Raw genomic sequence first — 12181 nt, forward strand, 5'->3', positions numbered from 1 at the left:
TTATACTAGTTTACCAGTCAGAGTAAATAATACAACAAGTACTGTGAACACAAATCTTCAAATAAATTTACATGTATGTTGCATTGTCAAATTTAAACTAGAAGAACTCATGAAAAAGCTCAAGCTTGGTTTCTATCAAATAAAGTCCATAAACAAAAACATGTTTACTTAATAAACAATTTAAAAAGGGTATTAGACCTTTATTAATTAACTCTCAAGTACCAGTAGATATACCTGTACCAGTCTGCCAGTTTCAAAGTAGTAAGACATATTTGCGAGATTATTCAACAATCAATATTAACAATGAATGTTGAATAATACACACATGCATAGGCAATACAGTTATCATTACCTTGGATGCCTTCTGTGCCTCTGTTATCTTTTGGGATGCTGCTTTTAGATACGTAACCTAAAATGAAGAAGTCAACAAATTAATGTTATTCTTCAGTCACATTCAACATCATTAACAAGTACCATGATGATCTTTCATGTTTAAAATTGTTGTTAACAATAAAATTTACGTTGTGATTAATTTTACATTCTAGTTCTATTTTTGGCACATTACAAAACATTTAGTTTTTAAACAACATCCAATAAGTGGCAAACCTGCATTAAGCTATCATTTGGCTATTTCCTGAGAGTGCAGGTTCACTGTAAGATTATTGTTACTCTTGTTGCTATCAATACTGTGTCATTGCAAGGAAGAGTTGTGGAATCTTACATCAGATAAACAATAATAATTATTATAAAATACAGTCTCTTGAGAATCACTGAGCACATTGTCAGTGAAAATTGTTACCTTTTCACCAAACTTCTGACTTTCATCTGCATTATTTGACATGTATATCTGTAGGGCAAGAGTTAAAAATTATTAAGAACATTATGTAGACTAGAAATTAATTAAAAATTAAAATAGAGCAAAATTTTGCCAAAAAACATTCAGACATTATCACATTCAAAGTTGTTACACCAAATTCTTTGATGAAAGAAAATGGTGTTGTGAACAGTATTTTTGGTTAGTTATTGAGTTTGGCATGGGCATTGTTCAGTCTCTTTTTCATCTTTTGTGTATTACATCATTTAGTTATTATCAAATCATCCACAACAGCAATAATAATAATAATAATAATAATAATAATAATAATAATAATAGATTTGTATAGCGCCATATCCATGGCTCATGGCGCTTTACAGTAAAAAATGTTATTAAAAATAAAATTTACATTAAAAATTTACATCAGTGATAAAAAATTACTAACAAATAAAATAGCTAAGCTGTAAAAATGAAAGTAAAACTAGGAATCATTAAAACCTTTAAATAAAAACTGACTAACTTAACTAAGTGACTGACTAACTAACTAGCTAAACTATCTAATCTACTAATTAACTAACTAACCAAAAGTCTAGTTATAAAATTATAACTACCAGAGCTCTTGTTATCATACATACATATGCAACAGCAAGATATTGACAGCACTTGATCTTTAAATTCTTCGTCCAAATCTATTGAAATAAATAGTGGTATTAGAAAGTGTGCTACTGCTGTATTTCTTTGTCTGGCACTCGGATTCGTCTACCACAAGTGCTTGCTTTCTATAGAACTACTTAATAACTGTTGTGGTTAATGTTGATCCTTAGCACCAAATTAAGCACTGAAATTCCACTTCTCAATTAACTGTTTTTGATATACATACCGGTAGTACAAGTGTATTTGTCTTGGAAGTCTAATTAATTTACATGTCATGTACATGTACACAAGTATATGCATGGCACAATAAATGAAAGCCACTTGTCATAATGACTGTATTTTACAAATCCACTAAATAATATGAGATTGGTTTCCCAGTTGTTTTTTAGTTTATTTGCTGGCAAAACATGAGGGGTTGAGCAAAGCCTTCAACAGGAAAATGGAAACTTTGAGCTGAAAAATTAAAGATACATGATGAGTACATGTATGTAGTAGAAAGTATAAAAAGAAACTATCAGAAACCTAGAATTAATATGTCTCTCCCAGTTCACCTTAGTTTGTAGTGTCCAAATATAAAACAACAGGGATCCATATTGACATTAAGTTTTTTTCACCATGTTGTCAGCCAGGCAAGTATGCCACATGACATACTTGCCCTGTCCTTACTTGTCCTTACCACTTTTAAGTTGTCTCAGACGACTGAACAACTGCAAATATACGGATCCCCAACTCAATAAGACTACAGTACATGCACTCATTTTCTTTGAACAATAGTGAACTCAGCTGCTCCTTAATGACTGACTACTTACAAGTAGTCTACACAGTTTTGTAAGCTATAACAAATACGTGTACCTAAACTACACATGACTATTGTTAGTAACAGTAATCAGTGTTTCAGCCAGAAAATTTTACTTGAGGGCCAAATTGGCCCCTGAAGTTTGTTTTTAGGGGCCAATTTTTTAGGAAAGGGGCCAATAAATTGAAAGCTACAGAAGGAAAAAATGCATCAGGGTATCAAGAAAAATAAAGCAGCTTATTAGGATCTATGATAAACTTTAATAGTAAGTGCTTTTTGAAGCGTTTCTACTCTATAAAGTTTCTTTCGAATCAGATACCAGTATGAAGGATCCGTGCATTACAAGAGCACAATCTTTAGGCGTACATGACGTAGTCAATGATCAAGGGTTTGCAATGCATTATAGGGCGTTTTTTAACACGGTCAGCCATTTGGAAGTTTTCTGATGTGAGAGAATCATTACAGCAAACAGCACAGCAAAGCAAAAGGACGGATTGGCTTCTTTTCTTATGTTGAATGTTTTAGAATGTTGAATGTTGAATGTTTTCAATATGATTTTCTAGAAGGACATTATGTGTGACAAAATAACCGTTGTTGATCGTCAACACAGAGAAATGTAGTCGCCATTATGGGGACTAAACCTGAATTTTTGGTCTCCAAGGATGAAATGTTAGTTGCATTGGCAACTGATACAGTCGCAATTTCGAGCCCTGGGATGGTTTTTAAAATACTATACCTGTGTTAAGCCTGCAGCCTTGTAAAAAGAAAGGGCCAAATTGGCCCTTTTTCGTTTTTCTGGGGGCCATCTCTGATTCCAACGCAGGATTCCCGCAATGGCACAGTCTGGCGGAAACACTGGTAATAATATTGCACCAGGATAGAGTTGCTGGACCCACAAAAGGTCCTCCCAAAAATCTCTATAAAATGTATGTACCTTGGCTTTCCTTGAACCCATAAATGATGGGCCTTGAGTATCCAAAAACTGCAGAGCCTGTCTATAGTAATCATGTACCTGCACAGAAAAGAAAAGAAAATCAAGGTGAAGGGAAAAATCTTGTGTAAAGTTCCTGTTTCTTACAGTTTTAAGAAGAGATATTCATTTTCTACACAGTCCACTGTTTTTTGGCAAAGACCTCTTGATCTTTGGTCATCACATTGGGTGCTGATTAGACAAAAGTACCTGATATAGTACATGTACCTGCATACTTATTCTTGCTATGAGTGAATCCTTGCGTGAATCTAAAATTGACTTCTCCAATAAACACTCCTGAGCTTGACCCTACAAAACATAAAAGATATGCAGATTGAACAATGAAAATACAAACTTGTAAGACAATAAATTAAGGCATTAACTAATAGCCTTATAGTCAAATTTCTAACTTAACTTGAAACAAATCTGTAAATAAATGCTCTTCAGGTATTTTTTATGGGGACAACAAACCACTGAACACGCACAGCTCAAAATTAAGTACATGTCGTAAACCACCTTCTCCTGAGAAATTAGATTATTGCAAAGTGAGATAAGATTCTCCATCACTTTCAATTCATTCACACATACCATGCAAATTCAATGTGCAGATTATGATGTTATGAATAAAAATTTGTAAATTGTTGCAAAAAAGTCAGTAAACCAACACCAGAATCTTTGAACTGTACAACTTTACATTCTAGATGCCAACCTGAGACAAACAGGTCATGAGATATTGTTTCCTTGCAAGACAGTCAGTTAAACAATGATTTACTAATTCAGTGAGTGAAATCTTCTGTTGCTCAAGATACAATATTTGTATCTTGAGACATGATCCACATACAGTCATCAAAAAAGGAGAGACTTGCAGCTTCACAAAAAGAGTGTTTGGCAATTCACTTGGCAGTCCTGTGCATGGTACATGTGCATGCAAAAGTACCATCAAAGACGGCTTATCCCCTAAATAAATGTACACCAAAATCAAGAGTGAAGTAATATTTGCAACCAAGTAATAATTGCTTACCAACATCACATTGGTGTACAATTGAAGTAAACCACCAGCCATGTCAAAAAATGCATCACTAGCAAAATTATCCTGGAAATAAAATGGCATTCAATTAACAGTACACATGTAGGTTAGTCAATAAAAACATTCTGATCTTAATGAGGATAACAAACAATCAAAAAGCCACAAGATAAAAGAAATGCTTGTTATAAACAGCTTAGACTTACAATAAAATGTTCAACTTTACAGAAAGAGCCAACCTACAAATTAAACAATAAATTGGCTTCAGGAAATGTTTTATGATTGACCTCTTAAAAGGACACTCAAGTGGTACTAAGAAGAAATTCTGCATTCATTACTTACTACTAACTATTTCCAGTCAGAAAATTTACTAGGCCATGATTAAAATAGAACATAAACATTAAAATAATGGTCATAACAATCAACGATAAATCATCAGCTATTTTCCCTTGCTAGAATCAGTGTAAAGATATGGAACAGTATCCCCATAGAACTCCGTGAGTTGAGGAACACACCCGTCAAACAAGAAGTGAGTAAAGAATTCTTGCAAATTCTCGAAAACGAGGTGCAAATGTTGATATGCGCTATAGAAATCTCTCACTCCTTAATTAGTAATCACTTCTTAATTAGGTATTTAATTAATACTCGCTCTTTAATTAGTATTAGTAAAGGTCCTTTTCCCATTTCTTTCTTGATTATTACCGTTAACTCACTCTACTGAACTATGTCAACCATGTTTCGCTAATTAATTTCTATGTCATATGTTTAATTTTGTTTATGTTCTCAAATTTCTTTAATTTCCCTTTTTTTTCTCTTATTCTCTTTTTTAATTTAAGTAGATAATACTCTTAAAGTTAGCTGTAATGGTAGCTTGCCGAGGATGGCTTTGATAGCTGTGAGCTACTGAGGCTTATAAACCTATTATATACCCAGCAATAAAAGCTACTTAGTAATGCTTGAAGATGAGTAAGTCCATTTAGAAAGACCTTAGGACGTCCATACTGCTATATAGTCTGTAGCCAACGTTAAGCCACAAGTGACACTTGGGTAATTTCCCGAACTTCCTAGCGTGCATTCCCAAAAACACGTGTGTTTTGCAAAAACATGATGTGAACGTCAGATTTAGAGCAGTCAAAGTTGTCTTGCTAGTTTTGCTCTGAAATGGAGCACTTTCCTTAGATTCCTTTAGATTTCAACCAGTCACTGGACAGAGGTAATTTGTAGCTCAATTTCATTCTGTTTTTATTGTGCCTTCATAAGATTTTCATGTATTTCATCAAAACAAGCCGACTCTCAAACAGTTCATTTTCTCATCGATTTCTTTGTCATGTATTACTTCCTAGTTTTACACTTCTTTCTGTAACCTGCTGAGGATATTAAAAGGAAGTTGTAATTCTGCCAGCATTGTGATACTGAATTGCTTGGATTGCATTTGGACCTATTTATCGTGTGAAAGGTCACCAGTAACAAAGTTTTATGGCTTCAACTCCCCCTAAGGGCAAACTACATGTAATCCTTGTCAAGAACTCATTTGTCTTCACAGCCCGCAGGTCAAGACTCCATGAGCTTTGAGATAGCACTGCCTTTTTCTGTTTTTACATGGGGTCCTGGACTCTTTTACAGATTATCCCTTTTTCTTTTTCTTTTTTTTCTTTTTTTTATTTATTTATTTAATACTTAATTTTTTTATTTAATTTTTTTAATTTTTGGGGGAATTTGTTATTCTGTGTTTACATGTAATTATTTTAGAACCATGAATTGTAATTACATGTAGTTACTAAACTATGCCTTAATGTGCATGAAATAGATGTGAATGACAGTAAAATTTTTAAGTAAAGAATAGCTGATAAAATATCATAACAGCCAAATATACAGAAAACCCTATACCTTGAGGTGCTGAAAAATACCAGCTGCAGCTTGGAAATGAGTGCAGGCCACCTTCATTCCCTGCAAAGCAATAACTTGTGATGAAGACATAATCCCTGCTATATCTTATTAACCAAGTGTTAGGACAATTTTTACTGTTGCTATTACTAGCCAGCCCTCTGAACTAACTTGATAATGTCCTAATAAACAAATTTTAATATTAAATAATAGTTACAGTGCTATAGGTCATATTTACTATACAGAGAACAGTTTTTTAAAGTTTTTTTAATGACATTTTTAATGATTTTTCTATATAATTGTTGTATTAATAATCAATATCTGGTAACATTGTACCTTGCAACATTTTCAATGCAAATGTTTGTTGCAGAAGCACATGGTGGATATTCTAACTTCCTTCAAAACACATGCAACACCATCTTTTTAATTTTTTTTACGTTGCATTAAAAGTTCCTGGCTGTATACGGTATATACTTATTAAAAATAATTGCACACATTTGAAGTTGCTACTTTCTTGACATTGTTACATTCAGAAGGTTGCAACCTTTAAGATCTGCTAACAAACATGTAACTTTATAGCTTCTTTCAGGGGTTCACTGCTTTTGAGTGGTCATTTCAGGGGTTCACTGCTTTTGAGTGGTCAATTTGGCCACATATCATTGAATAACCACTCTGATAAAAACTACTGTACTGTAATCATATTTACATTTTACATGCAAACAATTTACCTCTTCTGCTGTTCTGTCTTCTTGACAGCCAAGCTGGGAGTGCAGGGCAGCTGGAAAGAAAGGTTGCCTGCAGTTTACTTTCAATTATGAGAAATAACATAATTGTTGGTCATTTAAATGTTATTTCAATTTTTGATGAATTGCTCTTCACACTGTGTGGTTACAGGCTTAAAATTAATGTACTGATCATAGGAAACAATCACAGGATTTATGATGACCTACATACTGTAAACACCAATTTGACTCACCTAAATTATGAAGTATTGCTCCTTGTTCAAATTTTATGTCACATAATGATATTGGTTCTTCAGAATAGAGATCAGTCCTTTAGGAACAAGAAAAAACTTTCAACATGTAGCAGTGAATGCAATTAAATCCGCAAGTGTATGTGAATGCAAAGTTTAGTTATAGATAGCTACAGGTGTGGTTTAAACAAAATCTAGTTACTTTTTGTTTAAATTTTTTTTAAATGGTTTCCTTGTTTTTTTTTTTCTTACTTTTGCTACCATTATGATAATGATAAACAAAGACAAATAAAAATAAAACTGTCCTGAAAATATTTTTAATACAGTAACAAATTATTTAAACCACAACTCTTGGTATTTAGGATTACATGATAAGTCAAATAATTATCACTATCATTGTTGCATTTTGATTGGCTCTTACTTATGGTCAATTGAAAGACAGACACAGGCCTCATTAACATTTTTTTGTTTTCTATTAAGTAAAACAAATGTAACCCATTTTGCCATGCATCTGTTCAGTAAGTGATCACAAGACATCAAAAAAGGTAAGAATATTAGTGACATACTTGGTTATCACCTTGTGTGCCACCTTTTTGTTCTTACCAAATTTTAATGTCTTCTGTGATCAGCAATTATTACTGAACAGATCATTAAATTGACCAAAAGCCCAGGGTCAAACAGTTTGTTTGTATATCCTACAACTACTGATAGAAACAGACTTTCTGAACTGAACAAATACTTGTTTCCTTGAAATGTACAGCAGATATAATTATATACTGGAACAAGTGATGCCAACTAGCTATCAAGGTATCTCTGTGCCCATACAGGTGGCACCTACTGTAAATCTGATCTGCATGTAAATTACTTTTTATCAATAGTGATAGACTTGTACTTTGTAGAAAACATCTAGACATACCATGTGAACTGCACACTGACTGCTCCTCCCTCACCCAATGGGAACCTTGACTGAAGGAATTGTAGTTGAGCATAGTATCGCCGAAGAGTGCTGCACCCAGAGTGATCATGTGATGGGCGCTGAGAAACCTGTCCAAGTTCCAAAAAAAGTTATTCAATAATACAGATACCAGCAAGAACAATTTTAATACAGTTGAACCCTGCTAATTCAAACTCTCAGGGGAAATTAAAAAATAGCTTGAAATAGCAGGAGGTCAAAATAACCCGTGGTAAATGACTGAAGGGTAAATCCAGGGGAAATGGTTTGAGCTCAAAATTATAACAGGGAATCCAAAATAGCCATGTTCAAATTAGTGGGGTCAATTTGTATTTATATGGTAACTCCATAATTTACAAAATGAAACTTTGCAGATGCTTTGACAGCAACAGAGCATACTAGATAGTCTTCATTGTTTTATATGCAGAGTATGGTCAATTAAAAAATACAGCATTGTCAGATTGTCAAGCTTAAGCAACAAGACAAAGAGGCACAGAATGATGTAGTATGGGTTGAAAAAAGAAAGCCATGGAATGTCCTAAATAATTTGTATGTTTTCTTTTCTTTCAAACAAGAGAGATACAAACTAGTGGATGAGGATTTCATATACACTAATGCACATACCAATTAATCGCCAGACTACTTACAGTCTTGTCAACAAGGCTTAACACTTTCATTCAAAAATGCTATTGAAATACTTCTATCCCAAAAGCATATGCTTTCAACCACATGTAGATTTTACATTGTAAACAGAGTTAACTATGCATACTCTGAAAAATCATCATGAGTCACTCTGTTATAGCTGCTTCAGTTTCAGCCATTTATTAAATTCTCTGATGCTATTAAACTGGAGTTACAGAGAACTAATATTTTATTTACAGGTATAATTGCAAACAAATTGAAAATTAGGGCTCATCAGTAATTTTCAACCCTACCAAACTTTGTCAAGCTTTGCCAATATCCTTCAAAAGTGCTGTTATCCAGCCTCAAGAAGGCCAAATTTTGGTCAAACATCAAAACTGGTCACTAGTAAGATCTGTCTGTTAATTTTAAGGAAAATGTTGATTGAGTTGTTTTGCCACAAACAGAAGCTGTTTAATTGAATGTATGTGGACATAAATTTTTTCAGCTAGCAATTTATTTGTTGAACTTCAAGTACAGACACCTTCACCAAAAGGAATATTTTGGAGAGACAAGTTTTGGCTTGATTTCTGATAGGCCCACACAAATTTTGTCAGCCCAGTGCAAATGAGCCCTTACACGAGATAAATGTTCAGCACTTCACAAGCATGGGACAAAGGAAAATCTGAGTCCCCGATATGACCTCACTGAGCCATGGAGATTCATGCTGAGCTAGGCCATCTACTGCATTCAGATACAGCATGTGACATGCATCCTACATAGTGCTACATGTAGGATCCAATCAGCAAATTATATTGAACATTTTCTGTTTGGAGATACATGTATATATTAATGAAACATGGCTATTTTTAAGCTTGGTGAATAATGTGAAAAATGAATTGTTCAATATGTTGTGAACAAGCATGCAACAAACAAAAAAAATTTTAGCCTGTCACAATACAAGGGGACCACCTGGAACAGAAACAGGAAAAAACAGTCAGGTAGAAGTAGTTTGCATCTAGATCACATGCATTTTATTTGTGTGACAAGGATTTCATTGAGGAGGTATCAATAATATTTCGATCAAATACTTCATGGGAAATGAAATGGCAGGTATATTTTGCAGGGTGCAGGGTGCAGGTTGAAATTTAATTATAACTAGAAAACCACTGGCACTTAAAAGAAACGTACCAGCGGTAGACTTACTGTGACTGTTACATGACGCTGTTTACAATCGCTCCGAACGGTGGCTTCCATCTAAGTGCCAAACCAGCCAAAGTGATGGGAGGAGAGTATATTCCTATGATTTTAAGCCTTCAATGAATTATTGTTTTTGAAGAAACATCTGAAATATCATGAGAAATATCTGCTGAATTTGGTTTCTTCCCTGTGAGTACCAAAATGAAAGCACACTGAGCTTGTGCTAGTATATTCCGTCGGTTTAAATCTTATATTATTTCATTTCTTTATTTATTTGCTTCATTTGTGATGGCAGTCTTCTGCTCTTGAGGAAAGACCCGACCCAAATCTGGAATCGATGGAAACGTCCGTGGAGCGGCCATCCAGATGGCTTTGAAGAGATTTCACTGGTTTCAGCGTGTCAATCAATAAGTACTTATGGCAGATCGATCGTGTTTTCTGCTATGTGAAAGACGCAAACTACTTTATGTAAGAATCCCTGACCAGCATATGGGTTATTAATTATTTTTAGTGCCAGCAGTTTTCCAGTTATAATTAAATTTCAACCTGCAACCTGCAACCTGCAAAATATACCTGTCGGAAATGAAACATTACCAAAAAGAAACGAAAAAGAAACTGAACCTGCTGTCACTTGAACAAAGAAGAGCTTTAGTGGAAGTTTTATTCTTTTACAAGGCACTAAATGGCATAATAATTTATTGACATTGATGTTCAACCTTATGTTGAGTACTATTCAGAACATGACCATCCCTGATTCTCTCAGATTTGACTAGAACTAATGTGCTAAAATTCTCATCTTTTCATAGAATTGTAGATAAATGGAATGAACTGCCATTGGATACTCACTGTGAATCCAATCTGAGAGCTTTGAGGCAAAAGCTTGGAAATTCTTAATGTCATAATTTAATGTGAGAGGGTGAGGGGATTTTTTTCCCTTTTGGTGGTCTGCTTTTATATGGGGTTTTCACTCCGTTACCTTCCATATGGCTTATATTTATTCTTTTTTGTAGTCATTAAACCGTAATAAATAAAAATAATAAACAAAACTTATCTGGATATAACACTATACATGTATGTCTCAAAAGAGCTTCAAAAAATATATTGTTCATTAAGTGATGGACACAGGCTGATAGCAATAATATTATTGCGAAAATGATGCGTGATGAAGTTTTGTTACCAAGGACATTTACTTTATTTGAAACTTCAACATTTTATTGATAAGCTAATTAATTTGACCAGTGTAAAGTGTACCGACACTTTACACAAATATATATTACATCAATCTCTTTGCATTCTAAGATACCCAGCTCATTGAATTTAATCAGAATAAAGACAGAGACGAAAACGTCTCTAAAGACAGAGACGAAAACGAAAACTACCAGAGCGTTTAAAACAACTCATTGGAATGACAGATAAGCACTCAACGGATGAAGCTCTTATGACGCGCATACAGTTTGACATTCTATACTGGGTACATACACACACAGCTTTGTCTCGCTTTGTATCTACTTTACAAGGATCAAATGTGGAGAGAAAATCTTACCCAAACACTGATGTATCAAAGAATGTGAAAACTAGATGATCTAAATAAACTTACCGTTCGAAGTTGTTCCAATTGAGAGCATTCGTTCTTGTACGAGTCGGCATCCTCGTTGTAGTGCTCTCGGATATACTGAAAATAAGTCCAAATTCAGAGCATTCAGGCCAAAGAATTTGGCTATAAATGAATTCAATACGCTTCTCTTTCTTTACCGTTTTTAGTGAAGGGGTAAATTCTGTAGGAAATGTTTCTTTTAAGTCCACATTTAGCATCGAAGATCGAGGACATCCCTCCATTTTGGTGACGTCATTGTCTGAAGAAGAGCCCGCAATATTTAAAAAATAGTACAGCGGAAGATTATGAAAGGTTGGTTAGGTACGTCATGTATCGTCATGGATCGTCATGTATGGAAACATACCAGAGGACTTCTCCACATGTTTAGCCTGAGTGTACCCGGATTTTGCCCTAGCTGGAATACACGCACTATTACAGGTGCTACAAATATGATTCTCATATTGCTCAGTACGTCCGGCTGTAGCTCTGTTACTTGTACCATGCCATAGAAAATCAGAGTACAGGAAAACCGGTATTACCGTATTTCTCTGTCCCCCATCCGCCCTTCGCACCATGCGTTGCTCGTGGCTTGGTATAAAACTATCATGCAACGTTTTCGAGTGGTACATACATAAAACGGCATTTGTCCGCGGACATTGTCTGTTCCGAAAAACGAACATATCTGTTTCGAGAAGCAAA

The 12181-nt window shown here is 34.4% G+C and overlaps 1 protein-coding gene across 2 annotated transcripts in view; it reads right to left on the bottom strand.

Moving 5' to 3' along the window:
- LOC110060683 (uncharacterized) overlaps positions 1-11749 on the bottom strand; it is a 38062-nt gene extending 26313 nt beyond the window's left edge. The window contains exons 1-13 of one of the 2 annotated variants that reach the window (XM_089288411.1): positions 11641-11749; positions 11486-11560; positions 8032-8159; positions 7119-7195; positions 6871-6920; positions 6146-6205; positions 4465-4497; positions 4256-4327; positions 3463-3543; positions 3199-3276; positions 1450-1503; positions 800-847; positions 353-409 (exon numbers count right to left, since the gene is read on the bottom strand). In XM_089288411.1, the coding sequence (XP_089144537.1) occupies positions 353-409; positions 800-847; positions 1450-1503; positions 3199-3276; positions 3463-3543; positions 4256-4327; positions 4465-4497; positions 6146-6205; positions 6871-6920; positions 7119-7195; positions 8032-8159; positions 11486-11560; positions 11641-11724 (897 nt within the window). In that variant the 5' untranslated portion in view covers positions 11725-11749. The remainder of the gene's footprint in view (positions 1-352; positions 410-799; positions 848-1449; positions 1504-3198; positions 3277-3462; positions 3544-4255; positions 4328-4464; positions 4498-6145; positions 6206-6870; positions 6921-7118; positions 7196-8031; positions 8160-11485; positions 11561-11640) is intronic. The other variant, XM_020767469.2, reaches the window with a different exon arrangement.
- Between the last annotated feature and the right edge of the window lie 432 nt (positions 11750-12181).

The sequence above is a fragment of the Orbicella faveolata genome, unplaced genomic scaffold, assembly GCF_042242905.1.
Source record: "Orbicella faveolata isolate gen_17 unplaced genomic scaffold, um_ofav_v1 contig_15, whole genome shotgun sequence".
Classification (NCBI taxonomy): Eukaryota; Metazoa; Cnidaria; class Anthozoa; order Scleractinia; family Merulinidae; genus Orbicella; species Orbicella faveolata.